The sequence below is a fragment of the Dipodomys spectabilis genome, unplaced genomic scaffold (genome assembly GCF_019054845.1).
Source record: "Dipodomys spectabilis isolate Male_0828 unplaced genomic scaffold, ASM1905484v1 ptg000071l, whole genome shotgun sequence".
NCBI lineage: Eukaryota > Metazoa > Chordata > Mammalia > Rodentia > Heteromyidae > Dipodomys > Dipodomys spectabilis.
The window spans coordinates 6,563,121-6,588,356 of record NW_024870748.1 but is presented as its reverse complement, the minus strand read 5'-3'; the positions used below and the strand labels follow the sequence as shown (position 1 = coordinate 6,588,356).

The 25,236-nt window shown below is 37.6% G+C and overlaps 1 protein-coding gene and 1 pseudogene across 7 annotated transcripts in view; one reads left to right on the top strand and one right to left on the bottom strand.

The window, feature by feature from the left end:
- The window catches only part of Smarca1 (SWI/SNF related, matrix associated, actin dependent regulator of chromatin, subfamily a, member 1), an 88,352-nt gene that overhangs the window by 46,996 nt on the left and 16,120 nt on the right, over positions 1–25,236 (top strand). For 6 of the 7 annotated variants that reach the window (XM_042682433.1, XM_042682430.1, XM_042682436.1 and 3 more), the window contains 6 exons: positions 3,582–3,692; positions 4,227–4,340; positions 18,178–18,300; positions 19,705–19,837; positions 23,879–23,997; positions 24,117–24,329. In XM_042682433.1, the coding sequence (XP_042538367.1) occupies positions 3,582–3,692; positions 4,227–4,340; positions 18,178–18,300; positions 19,705–19,837; positions 23,879–23,997; positions 24,117–24,329 (813 nt within the window). The remainder of the gene's footprint in view (positions 1–3,581; positions 3,693–4,226; positions 4,341–18,177; positions 18,301–19,704; positions 19,838–23,878; positions 23,998–24,116; positions 24,330–25,236) is intronic. The other variant, XM_042682437.1, reaches the window with a different exon arrangement.
- On the bottom strand, positions 22,718–23,129 carry LOC122109965 (annotated as a pseudogene).

Here is a 25,236-nt window from a genome sequence, read left to right as displayed (position 1 = left end):
TATCTCTAATCTTAACTCAGACTGCTTATGTTTTATCCTTCAGAGATAAAGGTGATGGCCTGTCTGGCAAGTTGGAAATTGCCTTTGTAAATGCTTTTTAGATCTAATTATATGATATGAATTTTATTAATATTACAATTATTCCTTTGGGATTACTGCTGGTAGTAGGAGTGTTTTATAAAGTACAAAAATATTAATAGTCTGGATATTATTACAATTTGTTATCCACATTTTTATAGGATTGAACCCAGAATCTCCCACATGCTAATCATATGCTCTACCACTCAATTACATTCCCTAGCTGCCCCATCTGCATTTTCAGAGAAAGATTACTACGTGCTTATGTATATATGATATACATATTATGCTTCTGAGTTTTGCAAATTAATATGTATAGATACAGAAGTTTTAATAATAATTTTTATAATTAAATGATTTTATAATTGAATGTTCAACAGTAATAAATGTCTAAAATCAAAATTTTTGAACTGTTAACATTTTATTTCCATCCATTTATATTTTTTACTTCAAGTTCTTAAGTCAGGTTCCAATTATCTTTGAAGAGAATTAAAAATCTGAAAGAATGTTATTTATAAATCCTGGTCATTAAATATTGAAGTAGATTTTCATTTATAATTTGTTGAGTCAGTTGCAGTATTTTACTATCATATCTGGTAAATTGCATCACTATGGCTGACATGAATCCTCAGTGAATTAACTTGATAGATTACTATTAATATGCTCTTGTCTAAAACAAGCTAATTTAACGCAGGAATTGTTTCTTAACACCTATTTTAAATTTGAATACATAGGTCCTCACACAGATACAGACTACATGACAAAGTACATTTCATAGTGTTAAAAGTATTACCTTTTTTCACTCCAGTTGAGAAAGATGAAGACATAAGTTTAAAAAATTTTCCATTACTATCAGCTTACATTAATCTACTGGAGATAAAAAAGCAAATAATTTTCTTCTGTGTCTCTACTATTTTCCTTTCTCCCTTCTTTCCTCCTTTTCAAACACATGAGCATGCACATTCTGGAACTGCTCTGTTAGTGACCTCACAGCTGTGACAATTTTTCATCTTACTTAAACATGCATGGCAATATGCATATGTCAAAGCCCTCCCTTGAGTTAGAAGAGACATTAAAAGTTATTTACTCAAATGCTTACTTCTGTATGTTTTTTATTTATTTTTTGTTGGTTGTGGGGCTTGAACTCTGGGCCTGGCTGCTGTACCTCAGCATTATACCTCAAGGCTAGTTCTACCACTTGATACACAGTGCCACTTTTGGTTTTGTGAGTGGGTTATTGGAGATATGAGTCTCATGGACTTTCCTCCCCGGCTGGCTTTGAACCATGATCCTCAGATCTCAGCCTCCTGAGTAGCTATGATTACAGGTGCAAGACACAGGCGCCCTACTTCCTTCCTTCCTTATAATTTAGAAAACCCACTTACAAGCCCAGGTGCTGATGGATCAAGCCTGTAATCCTATCTCCTTAGGAGGCTGATAGTTTAAGTATCTTGATACCAGGCCACCTTTGGCAACTAGGAGAGGTGTATGGTAACACTTGCCTATTATCCCAGTTACAACAGGAGTCCTAAAATAGGTGGATTGCAAACCAGGTATACATCCAGACAGGAAGGAGGGCCTATCATAAAAATTATAAAGATGTCAGGCACTGGTGGCTCATGCCTGTAATCCTAGCTTCTCAGGAGGCTCAGATCTGAGGATTTTGTTTATTTATTATTATTATTTTTTTGGGTCCGGTTGTGGGGCCTGATCTCTGGGCCTGGGCGCTGTCCCTCAGCTCTTCAGCTCAAGGCTAGCGCTCTACCACTTGAGCCACAGCGCCACTTCCGGCTTTTTTCTTTTTTCTTATGTGGTGCTGAGGAATCGAACCCAGGGCCTCGAGCATGCAAGGCAAGCGCTCTACCACTGAGCCACCTTCCCAGCCCAGATCTGAGGATTTTGGTTTATAGCCAGTCCAGGCAGGAAAGTCCATCTCCAGTTAATCATCAGGAAACTGAAGCTGTGGCTTAAAGTGGTAGAGTAAAGAGCAAAAGAGCCCAGAGATAGCACTCAGACCCTAAGTTCAAGCCCTACGACTGACAAAACACTACAAAAAGGACTGGAGACATTGTTCAGTGGTAGATAGCCTGTGTAGCAACTATGTGAAGCTCTGAGTTCAAAACTTAGCACTTACCCCTATGGTAGATATATAGTCTCTGAATGAGCTGGTGTTGGGAATCTTACTCTTTTCATGATAGCTGTTTTCACTGTGTTACATTATTTGTCTTGAAGGAAAATTATTATTTGAAGTGTAAGCTCCTTTATGAACGAAATTATCTTATTCATCTTTTGTTCCTGACATATTGATTTGCAGATTACACTGTAGATAACTTCTTGGTGCATAATTGTTAAGTATAAACATTTTTGTGATGCTAGCATTTGAATCCAGGACCTTATATTTGCTAGTCAAATGCTCTACCTCTGAGCTACACTTTAGCCATGTTCAATTGTATTGAGTAGCAGTCTGTTTCCTTACAACTTTCCATATGGAATTTAATCTTACAGATCAACAAAGAATTGTATTCTTTCCTGTGGCACAGACTTTCACTTATGTGGATGCCAATAACATGCCTGACTTTAATCTTTACTCTGACACTGTGACAATTGGTAGATCTCTAACCATCTTGGTCATCTTAATTTATCATCCACTGTCTACATATGATGTCAAAGTTAAACTCTTAGATAAGATCAAATAGAGTAGGACCATTAATTATAGATTAATGGCCTCTTTTAGGGAAGTAATGGTCTATTTTATGTAAAGTCACTATGCTATGCACTGAAGTCAAGAAAAACCTAGAATAAGAAAACCATTTCTCAGACTTTACAACTGTTTTCTGTTGACTAAAATAGTTTTTTTGATCTGATAATGTGATAAAATTTGATAATACTACTAAATTATTGCCCACACTTCTTTGCAAGTTTAATAATACCTTATATTTAATCCTTAGCTATTTTATCTAATGTTTTCATGTATTTTATTTTATTTTATTTTATTTTTGATGCTGGGGATAGAATCTAGAGCCTCACACACATTAAGCATATACTCTTAACAAAGAGCTACACATCCAGCTTATATATGGTCATATTTCATTTTCAAGGTAAGTATTATTACTCTCACATCATAGAGAAGGTAATTTTCTCAAAGTTAAAAAACCAGTGCAGTGGCAGAATTTGAATTTCAATCTAGGTCTTTCTGATTCCACTGACTTCCCTAACTTGTATGTTAGTTACTAATTCTATAAGTTAACATATTTAAATATATTGGTTAGCCATTTCTCAATTCATAAGGAAAAACTACTTTGAAAAAATAAATAGAAGACCATCTTTGCAGTAGTGTGTAGTACAAGGTTATGGAATTTGTAGGTATAAATGTGATTTATAAAGCAATTTTTAATGCTTTCTAAAGGCTAATTTTCCCATGTTGCTGTGGTCTTCATATACTTGATGGTAATAAAGTGTTAGGAGGAGTCACTAAATGTTTTGTTCTGGCTTATTCTGCATAGCCTGGTTTGGTGGAGTGGATTGAGCCTCCTAAACGAGAACGCAAAGCAAACTACGCAGTGGATGCCTACTTTAGAGAGGCTTTGCGTGTCAGCGAGCCAAAGATTCCAAAGGTAAAACAGTGCGAGGTCCCTTATGTCTTTTTTTTTTTTTTGAAAAAGTACTGCATTTTAATCTTTACAATAAACTCCTTGTGGGTGTTGCCAGTTCCACTTTTACACATTTGGACAATAGCAACAACAACAAAAAACAAGACTTAGAGTTTTAAATCTAAGGTCTTCTCCAAATTGTCCTCATTTTTTTTTTAGTATCTATATTTTTATTGTAAAGATACTATACAGAGGGGTTACTGAGTAAGGTAATGAGTACATTTCTTATCAAGCATTGTTACCTTCTCCTTTGTTTTCCCCCTAACATCCCTTCCCTCCCCACGTCTTATGTCTTATAGTAGAATTTTCTTGTCACATTGTGATTCACATTGTCTCAATGTCAAGTTGTAGTTTCTCAAATACAGCCATACAGAAAGCTTCTGGCCATAGCTAGCCATATCAATGGTCTATATTTATTTTCCATGTAGTAACAGGAGACAAGAATGTTACTTGGTATTTGTCAAGAAAATATGTATGTAATATGCTTTCTCTTCACAGGCTCCACGGCCTCCCAAACAGCCAAATGTTCAGGATTTTCAGTTTTTTCCACCACGTTTATTTGAACTCCTGGAAAAGGAAATACTTTATTATCGGAAGACTATAGGTTATAAGGTAAGTGTTTTGTTTAGATTAGTATGATGTAACTTTTTTTTTTTTAACATACTACCATTTAGTAAGCAAGACTGTTCTCTTTTAGTAATGCAAAAGGGTGTGAGTATAAATAACAACAACATTTTTAAAACCAGAGCAGAGGTTTAAAGTATTAAACGACTAAATCTATCAACAGGACCATTACTAAAAGGGATTATTGGAGAATTATCCAATAGTTAAGCTATTAACTGTGATAACATATTTTGTAAAATTTATTTTATATCTAAAAATGTTTGTACAAGGACCTTACAATTTAATATGTCCATTTTCTTTATGTCATGACCAGTATCAGACCTTGCATCATTCTCTCTCCCCTTCCCCTCCAGCACCATTTCCTTATGAACATATGTACACTGATTATAATGACTGCAGTTGTCTACTGTTCACTTTTCCATCTTCCTACTTCCATTACCACACATTCAAAATATGTTTCAGCTTCCTGATACTCATTTTTGTTAAATTGTCTGTTGCTTGTTCAAGTGGTTTATACCATTTAGTTTTCCTCCTACTTGTTAGTTTGGGTGTGTGTGTGTGTGTGTGTGTGTGTGTGTGTTCGTGTTCCCCTTTGTATGTTGATATGGGAGGTTGTATTTTGTGTGTCTATAATCATTTACATACAAAAGAAAACCTGTGATTCTTTTTCCTTCTTAACCTGACCTCACAGTATAATATTTCCCAGATCAATACATTTTCCAGCAAATGACTTAATGTCAGTCTTCCTGGTGGCTAAAGTTTCATTGTATATATGTGTGTATGTGAATACACTCAAAATACACACGTATATGATCCATCTATACGTATCTACCTATCTTTATATCTCTGTCGTCTGTCTATCTATCTATCCATCCATCCATCTCTGTCTGTGTGTCTATCTATCTCTCTGTCATCTCCATTGACTATAGTACACCTGGACTGTTTGTATAGCTTGGCTATTGTGAATAATGCTGCAGTAAACATGGGTGTGCAGTTTCCTTTGTTGTATCCTGTCATGAAATCTTCTGGGTAAATAGGAATAGTAACTTTAGTTTTGTGAAGATTCTACATACTGATATCCATAAAGGTTGCACTAATTTACATTTCCACCAACAATCTATTTGAATTCCTTTTCCTTCCCCCTCTTCACTAGCATTTATTGTCTGTTTTTGGTAATGGCCGTATTTGCAGAGTTAGATGGGATTTCAGTGTTAATTGATTTACATTTTCTTTATGGTCAGAGATGTTGAACGTTTAGTCATGATATTTTTAATTAAGTTAGCATTTGGATGGTCAGAACATATAGAAAGAACAATAAGTTTGTATTTTAATAGAAGTGATTAATGATACATGGTAAGAGTTTTTTAAAAAATCATTTTTCTTATTAGGATTAAGATGTAGTATTTTTGTGTTTATGGTTAACACTTTGATGAAAGCCATGTTGATTATTAGTAGAGTAATTCTTTAAATGTTAAACATGAAAATGTGATCATGAGTTACAGAATTTAAAAAATTTTGAAATTCAGATTCTTTTTTATATAGGTGGGTGGGAGCTACTCATTTTTCCAAGTAAAATTCAGTGTTTGTCATACTATATCTACCATATTGAGAAATTAAGTGCACAAGGTTATTTATGTGTATTGAAACTGGCTTCCTAATGAACACAGAGGGGTGACCAGATGTATAAGAATCACAAATGTAAGCAAAATTATAAATATAGTTCCACAATTGTAATTTACTTGATCAGAGGTTGTGTTTAACAAGTGAAACTCTTGACTGTTTTGATTAGTAAAACTACTGAAATGTATCTAGAGATGGTCCATATATATTACTGTTTGGAACTAGAGTGGATCTCTAGAATGTGTATAATGCTTGTCCAGTGTGGGAACATTTTAATTTGAATCAGAGCAAAAAAAAAAGTCTTTGCTTTATGGCTTATACCTGCAATCCTAACTACTTGAGAGGCTGAGAATGGCAGGATAGTAGTTTGAAGCTAGCTATAGCTGGGAACAGTGCTGTGTGCCTCTCATCCCAAGATACATGGGAAGCTGAGATGGGGAGGATAGAGATGTTAGGATAGCCCTGGCAGAAAAGTCTTTGAGACTTTGTCTCCACAGAGGGAGCTATATGCAGTGGTACACAATTATGATGCTAATAAGGATAAGAATCCTTAAAGTAGACCAATTATCACTAAGGCATATGCAGGTACAGGAAGTGGGAGGATAATAGTTCAAAGCCAGCCCGGGCAAGAAAGTTTGTGAGACTTTTACCTTTAATAAGTGCCCAAAAAACCAGATGTGGGGCTCGCTCAAGTGGTAGAGAACAAGCCTTGAGCAAAGAAAGCTCAGGGATAATACCTAGGCTTTACGTTCAAGCCCCTGGAATGGCAGGCACTCATATACATGCATGCACACATTTTAAATATATGGCTCACCAATATGTCAGCCAAGTAAGCTTAAGACCCTGAATTCAAACTCTAATGTCACAAAATATAAACATTGGTATATATGTATATGGGAATACTTATATAAATATATGCATATGCATATGTGTATGCACATATGTATATGCAGTAACTGCAGACCTTGTGAGACTGAGGCAGGAGGATCATGTGTTTGAGGACAGCTTACACTGCAAAATGAAGCTTTGTTTCAGAAAAACAATGCATAGACTTACAGGTATATAGACACATATGTGAACAAAATGTTTAAAGGGAACGTAATTAGTTAGTCAGAATCTCCCTAGGGAAATGTGATCAAATAAATAAGTGGGAATTTGTAGAAGAGTGAAATACCACAATTTAACATTCAGATCAGTTTCAAAGAAGGTGAAGTCAGTGATATAGCAGAGGAAACAAGCACATTATAGATTAAAATGCAAAATAATGGCAATTAAATTAATATTGGAATTGCTAATTCATGATATAAATAGGTATCTTTTTATTAAGGTTTGTTTTCGGTTTAGAATATTATTTTCTGTTACTTTTATTGCCTTATTAGTATGACATCAAAGGATAATGAGTTGAAATGTTAGAACTATATAAACCAAATATTTGTGCAGATAATTTTATAATTTACAAAATGATTTAACATGTACCTCATTTGATTTTTCTGTCTGTGTGTCTGTCTGTGTCCGTCTGTCTGTCTGTCTGCCTGCCTGCCTGCCTGCCTGCCTGCCTGCCTGCCTGCCTGTCTGTCTGTCTGCCTGCTTGCCTGTCTGCCTGCCTGCCTGCCTGCCTGCCTGTCTGCCTGCCTGCCTGCCTGCCTGTCTGCCTGCCTGCCTGCCTGCCTGCCTGCCTGCCTGCCTGTCTGCCTGCCTGCCTGCCTGCCTGCCTGCCTGCCTGCCTGCCTGCCTGCCTGCCTGCCTGCCTGCCTGCCTGCCTGCCTGTCTGCCTGCCTGCCTGCCTGTCTCTCTCTCTCAAGCTGTTAGGCAAGTGTTAGCCCTTTTTGCTGTTAGTTTGTTTTTCAGTTTATGCTGACTTTGTTTGGGCTGGCTTCTAACCATGGTTCTTCTACCACCTGAGTAACGTGGATTGTAGATATGTACAACCACACTCAGCTTTTTTTTTCTTGGTCATGGGGCTTGAACTCTGGGCCCTGGGCACTATCCCTGAGTTCTTCAGATCAAGGCGAGTGCTCTACCACTTGAGCCACAGCTCCATTTCCAGTTTTCTGGTGGTTAATTGGAGATAAGAGTCACAGACTTTCCTTCCTGGGCAAGCTTTGAACCATGATCCTCAGATCTCAGACTTCTGAGTAGCTAGGATTACAGGCCTGAGCCACCGGTGCCCGGCTTCAGCTTGTTTTCTTTTTCTTTTTTTTTTTTTTTTGTCAGTCGTGGGGCCTGAACTCTGGGCCTGGGCACTGTCCCTCAGCTCTTCAGCTCAAGGCTAGTGCTCTACCACTTCCGGCTTTTTCTGCTTATGTAGTGCTGAGGAATCGAACCCAGGGCCTCATGCATGCAAGGCAGGCACTCTACCACTGAGCCACCTTCCTAGCCCCTCAGCTTGTTTTTGAGATACGGTCTCATTTACTTTTTCCTGGTCTGGCCTCAAGCTCTGATCTTCCTGTCTCTGTTTCCTGTGTAGCTGATAGTTGGGATTGCAGGCATGTGCCACACATCTGGTGTACTGAGTTTGTAGTAACCTCATTATGAATGTATCATTATATCGCTATACAATAGGTAAGGAAACTGAAGTTGAGGGAAGTTAAATACCTTGTACAAGGCCCCATAGTTAAAAAAGTTGCCAAGGGCATGACTCTCTTCACCCAGACTTTCTGTTTTTGATATAAACCTGCTTCTTTCTGCAGTCCTGAATAAGAACTGCTTATAGAAATGTGACATATCATTTAGGAGGTAGGCCAAGCAGTAGTCAAAGAGCAATTTAAACCATCTTGGATGATGCACCTTCTTTGGAGATAGTGAAATTTTGTTCCTTGTCATAATCATAGTGTCTAGTATATTTTGGCCACAGACCTGGTTTCAATATAAACAGTGCCTCTCATTACATGCAGTATAGAGTTGAGTGAAGGCTTACAGTGATAGCTTGGCTGGTGGTAAGCTGAAAGAAGATGAGAGAGCAAACATCAAAAACAAAAAGAGGAAGGGACAGCTGCATAGGTCAGGGGAAAGAGAAAAAGCTTAAGAGAGGAGATGACTGAGTGGGGAGAAGAAAAATGGCATGCAATTCATGATATTGCACCTTACAATTCTTTTTTTTAAATTTAATTTTATTTTTTTGTGAACATACTGTACAGAGGGGTTACAATTACATGGGCAGGATAATGTGTACATTTCTTATCAAGCATTGCAGCGTCCTCCTTTGTTTACCCTTCACATCCCTTCCCAGCCATTCCCCCCCCCACACCAACGTTGTAAAGCTCGTTTTCGACATGATAACTTGTACTTCTCATTGTTGCAACAGGTCCACCTGTATCCTTAAACGACTTGTTTTTCCCCATCTCCTCCACAAGTTATACTGACATCAAATATAGTGAAAGCAGGGGTTATACTGTGGGGGAGGGACATATAAAGCAACAAAGAAATAATCTTATAAATGCGTTTGAAACAAATGCATGAAAGAAAAAAACATTAAAATATATATCTAAGGGTTCATTTTCCTAACATCACATTATCTGACCTTTCCCGCTTGACTCATACATATACTAGATACTGCAAATAAGGGAAACCATGGGACCTATGTTTCTTTGGGCTTGGCTTACTTCACTTAATATAATTTTTTCCAAGTTTTTCCATTTCCTAACAAATGGGGCAATGTCATTCTTTCTGATGGAGGCATAGAATTCCATTGTGTATATATACCACATTTTTTTGATCCATTCATCTACTGAGGGGCATCTGGGTTGGTTCCATATCTTAGCTATGGTAAATAATGCTGCAATAAACATAGTTGTGCTGGTAGCTTTAGTGTGGTCTTGTTTGTAAACATTTGAGTAAATGCCCAAAAGTGGGATTGCTGGGTCGTATGGGAGCTCTATGTGAAGTCTTTTGAGGAACCTCCATACTGCTTTCCAAAGTGGTTGAACAAGTTTACACTCCCACCAACAATGCAATAAGGTTCCCTTCTGTCCACATCCTCTCCAGCATCTGTTGTTGTTAGAGTTCTTGATTATAGCCATTCTAACTGGAATGAGGTGGTATCTCAATGTTGTTTTGATTTGCATTTCTTTTATGGCTAGGGATGTTGAGCATTTCTTCATGTGTCTATTGGCCATCCTTCTTTCTTCTTCAGAGAAGTTTCTCTTTAAGTCTTTAGCCCACTTATTTATTGGGCAGTTGTTTCTTTGTGGATTTGTTGTTGGGGGATTTAATTTTTTGAGTTCCAAGTATATTTTAGATATGAGACCCTTGTCTGTTGTATGGCTAGTGAAGTTCTTCTCCCAGTCCGTGGGCTTTCTATTGATCTTGCTAGCTATGTCCTTTGCCATGCAGAAGCTCTGCAACTTCATGCAATCCCATTTGTCCAACCTTTCTTTGATTTGTGCACCTTACAATTCTTCTAGCTCACCTCCTACAAAGAAGTGCCAGGAGAAGGAGAATAAAAGAGGAAGGCTTATTGAGCACTGTTCCATCAAAGCAGTGAACAACAGAGGTCCTTCACCTCTGGGAACTTAGATTCTAATGGCAGAGACAAGTTAAACAGATACCACTGTATTGTTATTTGTGCTTACTAAGGGTACTGCAGCAGGTGAGTTGAATGGGTACATAATGTGGATGGAAGATAGGAGTACTGTTCTTCAAGGAAATGTTATTTAGGATGAGATGACAGTTGGGAATGAGTCATGTGAAGTGTAGGACAGAAAAGTGAAGGGTGGTGCATTGCAACTCTTGTGCCAAGGTGTTTGTTGAATGAGGAGTGTCACGACCACCTCGACCAGCAAGGAAGACGCGACACCGAGCTCTTCTCTCTGCAGTTTATTCAGGACCTTTGAGTAATCTTCTGACCCCAACAACGGGGAGAATTCCCCACAGCCTTAAGTACCCGCTGGGTAGCCAACCCTGATACGCCACGCCACGTGGGGTCCACCAATAGGCTCAGGTGCGCGGAAGCAAGCCAGATTCTTTGCCTTAGCCATATAAGGAGTTGTTTACCACAGAGAGCACTCGCCATGGGGAAGGCGGAGGGCGAAAGCCGGCGCCATCTTCCAGGTGCGGCCTCTCGCAGCTCTCTACAGAGGAGGAGTCTCTTTATCTGTAGATAGTATGAGCACATAGAGCCTTAATAGCTCATGTAATGAAGTAAAAATTTAGCCTTGGAGTAAAGGCAAACCTTGACATGCCTTTTTTTGGTGCCGATATTGAAGCTTGAACTTGGGGCTGTGTACTTGCAGTTGACTTTTCTTTAAGACTGGCACTCTAGCACATGGTACACAGTTCTGCTTCTGGCCTTTTTTGGTGCTTAACTGAAGATAATTGTTTCGTGGCTTCAGTGCTTGGGTGTAATCCTCAGATCTCAGATTCCTGAGCAGGTAGAATTACAGATACCAGCCACTAGTGCCAGACTCTATTGATAAATTTTTAAAGAAAGGAGATGAGTGTGTTGCTGGTGTTATCACAGTAATAGCAGGTACTTATTTGGTAATCACTTGCATTACAGGATCAAACTCAGGGCCTCACCCTTGCTAGACAGGTACTGTAATACCATTTGAGCTATGCCTTAAGTCCATATTGCTTTAGTTTATTTTTTCAGAAAAGACTCTCCTGTGTTTTTGCTTGATATGGCCTTGAATTGCCACCCTTCTGTCTCCACTGCCTGAGTAGCTAGGATTATAGATGTGTACCACCATACCAAGCCATGCACTGTGTTCTTTATAAATATTAGTTATAAATATCCCTTTAACAGCCCTGTAAGCACATCCTAATTTTTATAGATCAGGAAACTGAGGCATGGACAGGTTGAGCAATTTGCCCCGAGTTAATCTGTTTAGTCATATAGCTCATATAAAGCATGTGAGTAAATGTCCATTTTGATGGTGCAAAGAATTGTGTTTAGGGAGAGTAGCCAGAAGACTGTTGAAGTATCAGGATTAGAGAAGGTGGTGGTGACTTAGACTGTGGTGGTGGTGCCTATGGTGGTGGTAAATCCAAGAGAAATATTTTCCTGCCACTCTCTTCCTAGCTTTGTGCACTCTTCATCCCTAGATTAACACTCTATGATGTGAAGACTTGCCTTGAGCCTCACTGTGCATACCTAGTGAGGATTTACAACACAAATAAAAATGGATTTTAGATGTTGGGTCCTTTGAAACCTTATCTCTTCCCTTTTTTGTGTGCCTGTACGGGGACTTGAACTTAGGGCCTTACACTCATTTGACTTTTTCACTCAAGGCTGGCTTTCTACCATTTGAGTCACAGCTTCACTTTCACCTTTTTTTCTAATTAATTGTATATAAGAATCCCACAGACTTACCTGCCCAGGCTGGCTTTGAACCAACATCCTTATCCGAGGAGGAGGAGCCTCAGAGCTATGTAGCTCCCTGACTAGCTAGGATTATAGGGGTGAGCCACTGATGCCAATCTTTCTCTTCCATTCTGTACCAGGAACTATGGACTTGAGCTAATGTGGGGTCTTTCACTGGGAGGGTTTCATATGTGAGTTCAAAGGACAGATGGATCAGCATTTCTTTACCTGCAAAAGCTTGAAGTATGATTTAGTCCATAGCTATTAGACACATCTTCTCAAGGGATATGTAATATTGATCCCTGCCCCCCGATGGAAAACCAGGGATACAAAGGGAATGAAATACTATTTTATTCTTAGAAGAACCAAACTGCTGTATTGGAGGTACCTGGTGATCTATATGTGTTGGTTCTATAAAAGGGGCTCTCCTTTTCTGCTTGAATGATTTGTCAGCTCAAGGAAGATGGTTGTTACACATAACAGCTGGTACTGTGGTTCATGGCAGTATTTTTTTTTTTAATCTATTTTGAGTCACAAGTCAGACCCCAAGGAATTCACTAGTTTGGAAGCAATTGGTAGTGTTCATTTGAGAACCTGCATATTTGCATTTTTTATTGTTTGTTTTGTTTACTTCTTCCATATTCAGTACAACAAGGTTACAGCAGTATTGCTGATAATATGCTCTGGAGTTGAAGGATTTTGTTTTATTTCAGACTAAGGAGAATATTTGTTTGTTTTGGTCTAATCACTCAGTGGTTAGCATTGCATTAGGTGCCAGTTCTTCTCTATCCAAGCTTTGGTCTTGTTGAAAAGTAGACATATTCGAGAGCTTCATTTGTCTTGACAAATTATAGAGGTTGATGTTCAATGCATTTTTACTCATTTGTTCACTAAAGGCTTTACATTATAAGAGGATGATTTAATTGAAATTTCAATTGTAACATAGAAAGTTCAGAGTATCTGTGAGTCCCATCCAATTTAAAGACATGGAGCCAAAGATTGTTGCAATATTTAAAGCTGAAGAAAGCTATACAGTATTCTAGCATTTATCCTCAATAAAAATTCTTCAGGGACAAATATAAACACTTGACAAATGGAGGAAGTTCTGTAATCTTGATGAGTTTTGGTAATGTGTCATTGTGGGCCACCTGCTTTGCAATGGGAGAATTAAAATATGGTGAGATGATTTCAGGTTACTGCTTTCATTTTGTGTGCTGTCACATTGAATTCACGATTCCATATTTCTATGAAAGTGTTGTTAAAACTCCCTCTCAGAAACAAAACCCAAAAAACCTTTTCAAACTTATCAAATCCAGCTTTTAGTCAAGTCACATTTCCTTAGGGTTTAACTAGAAGTCCAAATAATAATTGAGATGTTTTTCTTTGAAAGACAAATTTTGTTACTGGACGATAAATTCTTCAGATACCCACTAGATATCTCTTTAGTCCTGTTGGTCTCTTGTTGTCTGCTTAATTCGTGTGTGTGTGTGTGTGTGTGTGTGTGTGTGTGTGTGTGTGTGTGTGTGTGTGTGTGTTGGTAGTAGCGCTTAAATGCCAGAGTCTTGTACTTGGCTTTTTTTTTTTTTTTTTTTTGGGTCCAGTCGTGGGGCCTGAACGCTGGGCCTGGGCGCTGTCCCTCAGCTCTTCAGCTCAAGGCTAGCGCTCTACCACTTGAGCCACAGCGCCACTTCCGGCTTTTTTCTTTTTGCTCATGTGGTGCTGAGGAATCGAACCCAGGGCCTCAGGCATGCAAGGCAAGCGCTCTACCACTGAGCCACCTTCCCAGCCCCTGTACTTGGCTTTTTTGCTCAAGGCTGGTGATCTGCCAGTTGAACCATGCCTTCATATCTTTTTTTGCTGTTTAATTGGAGATAATCAGCTCTTGGATTTGTTTACCAAGGCTCGCTTTGAACCTCGGTTCTTAGGTCTCAGCCACCTGGGTGATCACGTTGCCAGCATCCAAATACTACTTACTTTTGTTGTTGTTGTTGGTCATGGGGGTTGAACTCTGGGCCTGGGCACTGTCCCTCAGCTCTTCAGCTCAAGGCGAGTGCTCTACCACTTGAGCTACAGCGCCACTTCTGGTTTTCTGGTGGTTTATTGGAGATAGGAGTCTCAAGGTCTCTCCTGCCCGGGCTGGCTTTGAACCACGATCCTCAGGTCTCAGCCTCCTGAGTAGCTAGGATTACAGGCGTGAGCCACCAGCACCCGGCTCGGCTTACTTCTTATATAGCATTTTGAAATAATTCCAGGAAGCTTAATGTTAAATGAGGCTCTCATTAGATAAATAAGTGAATTTATGAGAAGTGATGAATATAAGGAGATTTTTTTTTTGTAGGAAAGAGATATAGGAATCCAGGAATTTGAAATGATTTTTAATTCTAAATATTTTACCATCTGTGTGTTTGAGTAATGAAATACTAAACAGCACAGATGCAGTCATTCTTAAATTTTGCTGTGTTAAATAATAAAATGACCAGTAGATGAAGAAAAAAATATCTGCAATGGATTCTAAAATGTAATTGTATTACATAATATTCTGGTTTTGTTTTTACTAGAAGTTCAAAGGCAAAAGCTAAGGTAGTAGGGATATCTGTATAGGAACAGACATTGTATTTTCATTGTATGTATAATAACTATTTTGTGTCCTATACTAGATGTTCATAAATTTTTATTTGGAAAAAATACGTATTTTTTGTTGGTCATGGGGCCTGAACTATGGGCCTGGGTGCTGTCCTTCAGCTTTCAGCTCAAGGCTAGTGCTCTTCCACTTGAACCACAGCACCACTTCTGGCTTTTTCTGTTTATGTGGTGCTAAGGAATCAAACCCAGGACCTCATTTATTCAAGGCAAGCACTCTACCACTGAGCCACTTTCCCAGCCCTAGGAAAAATTTGTTATTAAAATATGGTTTGTTGAAATGGATATGATGGTACTCACCTCTAATCCCAGCACTTGGGAAAGCTGAGAGAGACGGATCATAGGATTGAGGCCAGCCTGGATTACATAGTGAGAACGTATCTCAAAGTTTTACTGAAACACATTAAACCATAACAAAAGCAAAAAAAAAAATACAATAACCTTACAACAATGATATCAGCTCTTCAAACAATGTAATTGACATGAAAGTGTACAGATTTACAATAATTTCAAAATGGAAAATACATCTTAAGTTAAATAAGTAAAACTAGATGTTAAGATTAATACTGCTTATTCATTATTGACTATTTCAATTTGCAAAATATATATTTACCAAAAATAGCATCTAGGTTGAATATGCATCTAACTTGGAAAAGAAAATACAAATGAAAGGCTGGTTTGGGGGCACCTTTATAGAGGCCCATCCTTGCCCAACATGCTTTTATTAAGCATCCAGAAATATGAAAAAAAATAAAGGCTTGTTAAACCTGGAAATTTTTGTCTTTTAACCCCCATCGGTAATTTTTTAAAATTTTTTTGAATTTATTTTTAATGATTTTTTATTGTGAAAATACTGTACAGAGTGGTTACAATTACATAAGCAAGGTAGTAAGTACATTTCTTATCAAGCATTGTTGCTTCCTCCTTTGTTTTTCCCCTACCCTGCCCTCCCATCTCTACAAATCACACCCCTCCCAACCGTGTAAAGTTCCTTTTTTGACATAGCATCTTGTACATCTCATTGTTGTAATGGGTCAACCTGTATCACCATTTAAGCATTTTGTTTTTTCCCTTCCCCTCCCCAAATTATACCAACATCAGATACTGTGAAAACAGGGGTTATACTCTGGGGGAGGGACATACAAAGTAACAAAAACAATCACCCTTTAAATATGTTAGAAACAATAGCAAGACAAAAAAAACCACTTGAGTCCTTATCTTGGGGTTCATTTCGCCTGACATCAACTTATCTGACCTTTTCTGCTTGTCTCAGAAATAAAACAAATATGTTTAAATAATTGTGCAGTGAATATACATTATACAGTTTACTTTTACAAACTATATTTCTTTTTTCACCTCGTTTCCTATTCCTTCAGCACCTGTATTCCCATGGCTACCTATCTCATTTAAAAATATGTTTATTGTTTTTAAGTAGTTATACAAAGGAGTTGCCATTGAACAAAGTAATTTATGATTATTGTGCCTCTTGATCAGTGTTAACCCTTTCAACATTCTCACCTATCCCTTCTTCTCTTAACATTTCTTAATTTTTTTTCATTTCTTAATTCTGTAAGATATTTATTGAATGTTTTGCCATTTAAATAGTTTATATAAACAATGCATCTGGATCAGTCACCCCCTCAGCATTTTCACCTCCCTCCCTTTTACTAATTTTTGGTGCAACATTTTACCTGGAAACACTTCAACATTTGTATATCATTAGTCAAAATCCAATATTTATATTTCTTTTTTAAAAGTAAAGTTTGCATTCATTGAAATGACTGAGAAGTATACTATTCAGTAGGTTTGACAAGTATGTATATGCACGAACCCAAATGATAATGGCTAGTACTGCCACCTCAAAGTGTCTCTTCCTAGGCAATGGCCATATACATTCTCTAGAGGGACCTACTTTTCCGGCATTACTTTCCTCTGTAAATTAAGTTGGTTTTCTTCTGGAATTCCACATAAATGTTGTCACACAGTGTTTTAAGGATTCTTTCACTTAACATATCATTTCAGAGATTTACTCATGTTAACTCTTGTGTTAGTGTATGTCTTTATTGTTGAACAATTCCATTGTATGCATAGACCACAGATAGATTATTCATTCTCATGTTCATGGTCAGTTGGGTTATTTTTGGCCATTATGAGTAAAGGTGCTGTGAACCTCTTGTTAAGATAAAAGTCTTTGTAGCCAGACACAGGTGGCTCATGCCTGTAATCCTACCTGCTCAAGAGGCTGAGATCTGAGGATCACAGTTCAAAGCCAGCCCAGGCAGGAAAATCTGTAAAACTCTTATCTCCAATTAACCACTTTCCACTAGAAGTGGAATTGTGGGTCACGCTAGTGTTGAGCAAAAGAGCTCAAGGACAGTGCCCTGGCACCAAGTTCAAGCCCCACAACCAACAAAAAAAAATCTTCCTATAGATTAAGTTTTTATTAGGTAAATACTTATGAATGAATTTGTTGGTGTGCCTGGAATTTTACAATTCAATTTAACTGTGGAAAAATACTTTAAGTCATTCTTACCACTGGACTACATTTTATTTATGTGTTTATGTATGTATGTGTATATGTTGGTCATGGGCCTGGGCACTGTCCCTCAGCTCTTCAGGTCAAGGCTAGTGCTCTACCACTTGAGCCACCTTCCCAGCCCTTCATTTTGTTTTTAATTTAGGCTTTGTTTTCCATTTCTACCTGCCACTAGGTCATCTTATTTAATTTCCAAGTTATGAAAGTTCAACAGGTTCTCTTTATTCCTACTCATTTCCCTACTTTAATCCATCTAGCAGAAGGTTTACAATAAAAACAGTGCATTTGGACACTTTAATAAAAAAATCTCCAGTGTCTACTATGTTAGTTCAGGACTCTCTAAATGTGTCTGTACCTGGCATTTTTTTGCCACTCCTGGGGCTTGACTCTGGGCATAGGAGCTGTCCCTCTACTGGTTAATTAAAAGTAAGAATCTCAAGTACTTTTCTTCTTGGGATAGCTTTATTTTGAACCCCTGTGCTCAGTTCTCAGCCTCCTGAGCAGCTAGGATTACAGGCATGGGCTATTGGCACCCAGCTAAGAACGTATTTCATTTTGGTAATACGTTTTATTAAGCAGAAATGTGGAAAGGACTGTGTGGTATGTCATTTGAGGGTATGACTTTATATTTTGTACTGTTTAAATAATATTAAGATTGATATATGTATGTTCACTTTTATTAATTAAAATGTCTCATCATTTTACTCATTATTCATCTTACTTAACAGGTCCCAAGGAATCCAGAGATGCCAAATCCAGTTCTGGCTCAAAAAGAAGAGCAAAAAAAGATTGATGGAGCTGAGCCTCTTACACCAGAGGAGACTGAAGAAAAGGAAAAACTTCTCACACAAGTAAAATATTTTAACTGGCTGAATGTTTCTAGTAAAAAAAAAAGCATAAATAACACTTTTTATATGTTCCTAGTGCCTTGATTTGATATAGCAACAAAACTCCCCCTTATGGAATATACTGTTTTGGAAACAATAGACAATACAAAATATATGCAGAATATATGTCAGTTAGTAGAAATAGGAAATCTCTTTTTACCAATTACACTAAGGTCACTGATTCCACATTGGAATCCTGATAGACAGTAACCACTAATATATTCTTGAAAATTTAAATTTCTTTTGTTGATTGATGTGAATTTCCCCCTAAAATTATACTGTAGTTATCTTTTATTTATAGAGCAATTTCATAATTAAAACAATTTCTTTTATCTTTTCTTAGAACTTTAATACAATGAGGAGACATTTCTGATCACTGTATAATTAAAAGCTAACAGTCATTGACTAGGGAAGGTTTCCATGCAAATAAAATATTAATGCTTTTAAAGTCATTGTTGGCTTTCGTGAGTTTTATATCATACTCCTTAAAAACTATAAGATAAAGGTTCAGCATAAAAGATTCTTAGAAAGTAATAAAAATATGTACTTTAGGACATTACCTTTGTACAGGATGTTACCAGCAAAATTTATTTATTCAACACTTTTTGAACAATTTGCAAGGCACAGTAATAGGAAATTCTGTATGCTTATTATCAGAAGGTCATTCATAAATGTTTCCAACACAAAGGAAAGATTAAATGCATGAGGTAATGGATATGCCAGTTACTTTGATTTGATCAGTTCACATTTTGTATGCTTGTCAAAGTATCATACCATGCTCCAGGAATATGTTAAATTCCATGTAAATTCCAAGAAAAAAAATTTATATTCATGTGTTATTTGATATAGGTTCTTTTCTTGTTATAACATGCAATTTTGTTGAATGAATTTTTTCTTTTTTTGGTCGGTTGTGAGGCTTGAACTTTGGGCTTGGGCGCTGTCCCTGTGCTCTTCAGCTCAAGGCAAGTGCTTTACCGCTTGAGCCACAGCACCACTTCCGGTTTTCTAGTGTTTTTTTTTACTGGAGATAAGAGTCTCACAGACTTTCTTGCCTGAGCTGGCTTTGAACAGTGATCCTCAGATCTCAGCCTCCTGAGTAGCTAGGATTATAGGCATGAGCCACTGGCGCCCGCTTGAATGAATTTTTTAAAAATGCACTTATAAGTTATTTTTTCTCTTCAAAATAGAAAACCAGTTACTTTTATACTAACTTTCACACTTAGATTCCAGTGTTAAAACAAAGTGATTTTATAAAAAGGAACACTTAAAGTGTTTTGAATGGCTTTTGATATGTTATTATATAGAACTGTAGGACAATAAATGGATTTATAATAAAACGTCTACTGATGATTCACTTTTTGTTCACAGGGTTTTACAAACTGGACTAAGCGTGATTTTAACCAGTTTATTAAAGCTAACGAGAAGTATGGAAGAGATGACATTGATAATATAGCTCGGGAGGTAGAGGGCAAGTCCCCTGAGGAGGTCATGGAGTATTCAGGTTTGTCTATAATTCCAAACATGATCTTTCATTTTGATCATATCCATTTATTGTTAGTTTGATTTTGCCTGGGGCTTTTTAATTTTTGTGAATAAGATGAAGGTGATAGCATAAAATATAATTATATTTCTATGAAAAGGTTATAAGACTTAGAACAAACTACTGTTGTTTCTAGTAGTTAGCTAAGAAAACTAAGTAAAACTGATAAAGGAAGAGTGGCAGTTGGATGAGCATTGACAGAATTAGTTTTCCAGTTTCTCACTTGTAGAATTTGGTTCTCATCTGGTCTAGTAGTGAGACTAATTGAAGTAGTCTTTCTAGAAATGATCTCAAGGTTCCAATCTACTTCATTCAGGTCATATGGGTGCTATTAACTTGAGGCAAGTTGAAATAGTTCTAAAAAGATTGCTTGAAAAAAATCTGTTCATTAGTCTGCAAATTGTCTCCCTCTATTACCCAGCTTTAGCTAGAGTCAGTGTAGCTGACTCTGAAGTATGCAGAGTTAATATTAATTCCTATGCCACAGCATACACAATTTTAGATTTCTGAAGTAATTCTTATTAAAAATATGCCAAATTTTTGTTTTCTACTTGTAGAACTTGGCAAATAACTTGACCTCTCAAATTTAGACTATCCGCTGATTAGAATCTAGAGCATTTTCCCCAGACCCAATATAAAAAGTAGATCTGTTTCTCTGCCAGCCTCCTAAAGACTATTTAATCTAGCCACTGAGTTTCTGTTTTTGTAATAGTAGGAAAGAAACGTTTTAATACCAGTAAATACTAAGAATAGATTTTAATTATCTATAGTGTTTGTACATATAAACATTAACGTTTAATTAAGAGAAGATACTTTTTTTCCTCCTGAAGATCTAGAAGGCTCTTCTGGCACTTACTAAGGATTTTAGAGGTTTGCTATATTGCGTTTTTATTCTCTATAATGTAACATCGAACTATAAAGTCCTATTTCCTTGATACCAGGAATTAACACATAGGATGACAGCATTTGGGAGCTTAAAAGAGGGGATAAAATGGATGGGAAAGAGAAAATTAGGAAGATTTGAATGAGAAGAGTGTAAATGGTTTGTACAGTGATATGTTCTGAAGAACTTTTCTTCTGAAGATAAAGAGATACTGTCTGTCATGTGCTTCAAGTTTTAAGAAAAGCATAATTTAAAAAGATAAAGAGCCATGTGAGCTGACACATAGATTTAGTTCCACCACTCCGGAGGTGAAGGCAGGAAGATCACAAGGAATTGTTACTGTTGGCTACATAGTGAGTTTAAGGACAGTTTAAACTACATAGCTAGACTCTGTCTCCAAAAAAAAAAAAAAAAAAACCCTCGGTGCAAGAGGACCCAGTATGATAACAACATCAAAAAATTATTTCAACTGTTTCCTCAGATTTGACACTAGGTTGGGCAGACCATCTAATTATTGCCCATCAGTTTAGGGTTCATGCCAGAGAGTGGGTAGATTGGAATGGATTTATTTGGTTGCAGAATGAGAAGAAATGTATGCACTTGCTTTTCATGAGTATACTTTATGTGTAGCAGGACTTTGAATATGTTTTGGAAGAAGAAATGGGTAAATGAATAAATGAACACAGCTCCTTATAAAATCAGAGTGCTAACATACCTTTCTTGATAGGCTGTAAAAATAATGAATTTGAGAATGTAGAGTATGTCATTAAAAGGCTTTCACTGGAGTCACAATATGTGACATATTAATGCAGCAGATTATTTGTCTCATTTAAAAAATTTGGCTGGATGACTTGGTAATTTGAATATTTTTCTGTATATATCTGATTAAAATCCAACGAGGTTTAAAGAAACTATAGGTTAGTGAGTGATTCCAGAAACAAGTAACAGCTTTAGTAGCAATTGGAAATGGTTTTATTTTCATTTTGGCTTGCTAGAAAGCGATGTTCCCATTTCTGTGCTACCCTCTTCTGTTTCACATATTTGGTCCTTTTTGTATAATATTTGAGTAAAAAGCCTACCTGAAACTGGCATATGTATTATCATTTGAAATCCTAGTAATTTAGAATGGATGATCATACCTCCATATTCCATTCCTCATACAAAGAAAATTGCTAATTTAAAACCTTGTTGAGTTCTTATTTTTAAATGAAAAGTTAGGGACATTAAATAATTGAAAGTATTACACATAAAGATGAATCAGATTTTTCTTAAAAGTATGCATTTTCTGGGGCTGGGAAGGTGGCTCAGTGGTAGAGTGCTTGCCTTGCATGCATGAGGCCCTGGGTTCGATTCCTCAGCACCACATAAGCAGAAAAAAAAAAGCCGGAAGTGGTACTGTGGCTCAAGTGGTAGAGCGCTAGCCTTGAGCTGAAGGACTGAGGGACAGCGCCCAGGCACAGAGTTCAGGCCCCACGATCGGACCAAAAAAAAAAAAAAAAAGTATGCATTTTCTGTTAGATACTTTTTATATATTTTTTCAGACATTTATTGTATAATTCCTTAGGTCCATTTGTTTTAATTAATTGATTAATTTGCTGGTCCTGGGGTTTGAACTCAGGGTCTGGGTACTGTTTCTGAGCCTTTTTTGGCAGGGGATTAGTCCTGTGTCTTTATTAAAGAGGGTTAATTAATATGGGGCAAGACCTGGCAACAAAGGGGTGAGGTACTGGCCAGGAAGGTAGGGCAGAGTGGGGCTCAGACTCTGGGGATTCAAGAGCAGAATGATAGCCTGGGAGGGGCCAAGGAGACCAAGACCAAGTCCTGGTAGCAGCTGAGGAAGTGACCAAGAGTGAGCCTTCAGGCACCAGGGCCATCAGATGGTTTTGTGGGTTGGAGCTGGAGGTGCAGTAGGTTAGGCTAGATTGCAATCTCCCTCAGGCCATCTTGCCTTAACCTACCTAGATCATCCTCTGGTCTTGATCTTGTTTGTTGCCTTCCATGTCCACCTCATGGACCTCTCCATCATCAGGTGACTATAGTCATTCATCTCATCCATGTCCTGCATGGATCATGCATCATCCTTTGAATCCTCTTCACTGTCTTCATTGTCTTCATCCTCCTCCTCTTCCTCATCATCATAGTGCTCTGAGTCTGGCTTGCCAATAGGTAGCAGGTTGTTGTCTTTCTCTGCAATGCTTTGTAGCTAGGCCTGATGTTACTGTTCCTGCTGCTGCAGCTCAGTCTCCTCCACATAGGGTCAGTCCAGATTAAACCACAGTGTCTCAGTCACACAGGGGAAGAGTGAGGGGAACAAAGTGGACATGGCTCCTAGACTGGATTTGAGTCCTTGCTCCACCATTTACTAGCTGCTTGACTGAGGTCTCAGTTTCCACATTGTAACAGGAGGCGGCAGCTGGCGGCGACCCGGAAGTGCTTCACCTCTCTTGAGCCTCTTTATGCTCAAGGCTAGTGCTCTACCACTCAAGCCACAGCATCACTTCTGGCTTTTTCTGAGTAGTTTATTGGAGATAAGAGTCTCACTGACTTTTCTGCCCTGGCCAGCTTCGAACCTTGATCCTCAAGTTTCAGCTTCCTGTGTAGGATTACAGGTGTGAGCCATTGGTGCTTGGCTTATTTTTTTTTATGCCTATATGCGGCTTGAACCCAGGGCCTAGTGCTCTTTCTTGACCTTTTCTGATTAAGGCTGATGTTATACCAGTTGAATGACACATCTGCTTCTGGCCTTTTCTGTGTTAACTAGAGATAAGAGTCTTGTTGTTTTTCCTACTCAGGCTGGCTTCCAAACTTGATTCTCATATCTCAGCCTTGTGAATAGCTGATGTGAGCCACCAGCCTCTGGATAGCCATTTTTTTTGCCAGTCCTGAGGCTTGAACTCAGGTCCTGGACACTGTCCCTAAGCTTCTTTTGCTCAAGGCCCTAGCACTCTGCCACTTGAGCCGTAACACTGCTTCTGGATTTTTCTTTTTATGTAGCACTGAGGAATTGAACCCAGGGCTTCATGTATGCTAGGCAAGCACTCTACCACTAAGCGACCTTCCCAGGCCATCCATTTGTTTTTAACTGTTAGCATTTTAAAGTAATAACTCTTGTTTTCCAGCTGTATTTTGGGAACGTTGCAATGAATTACAGGATATTGAGAAAATTATGGCCCAGATTGAACGTGGAGAAGCAAGAATTCAGCGAAGGATCAGTATCAAGAAAGCTCTGGATGCCAAAGTACTATTATGTTTTACATGAATGTATTAATAGAGCAATTTATTTGATGTACTGATTAACTTTGACATATTGTACAGTTGTGCATTCAGCTAAAAGCACTGTTTCATTGATATATGCAGATTGCAAGATACAAGGCACCATTTCATCAGTTGCGAATTCAGTATGGAACCAGCAAAGGAAAGAATTATACTGAGGAAGAAGATAGATTCCTGATTTGTATGTTACACAAAATGGGCTTTGATAGAGAAAATGTGTATGAAGAATTAAGACAGTGTGTACGGAATGCTCCCCAGTTTAGATTTGACTGGTTTATCAAATCTAGAACTGCCATGGTATGTATCTTTTTGGTTACTTTTGTTTCCTTTTGAAAAATAAGCATGTTAAATCCTTCATGTAGATGTTGTAATTGTCACTTTCATCACTTTGGCTTTCTCTCCCACTCTTTCTCTTTCTGTATATACTTTATAAAGATACACATATATATGTTATATACTTTATATATAATTATACACCTGGACATAATATCTTTATATAGCATTCAGTCTATTTTGTGCTCAGCAAATGAAAACATCTGCATTCTGTATTCAGAAATATATTTACTTTGTATTCATAAGTGCAGATATTCATGAACCATCCAAAATAAGTTGCAGAAGACACAAGTCTTCACATCTCAGTACAATCCCACCTGAAAATGTTATCATTGATTAAGGTCATCTTGCATACCATCCATGAACAAACTTTTCTATTTGCCCCTAGAATGTCTTTTATACCTTCTCCTGAAATTGATGATCTAGTGAGTTCACACACTGTTGGGTCTCTTTAAATCTACAACTTTTTATCCTAATAACATTTTTAAGATATCCTGGCTGGTTTTCTTATAAACTATCCCATACTGTACCTCATCATTTGCTCACTGTTAAATTTAAGTTCAACATTTTGGCAAGAAATGGTACAGATGTGATGACAGTTGTGTGCCTCCTATTGTGCCATATTATCAGGAATGCTATGTCAGGTTGTCACACTATTGGTGATACCGAGTTTGGTCAGTTGGTTAATATGATTCCCCAGAGCTCACTACTTTAAAAGTACATATTCTCTGTTGTAACTAACCAGTTCCAGTAACATTTCAGTTGAAAGTGGCAAAATGGTATTCATTAGAGATAATTGTAAAGTATCATACTTATGCAAAAAGTGATGCTTTAGACTGTGTAAATATTGTAAGATTTTATTTTATTTTTG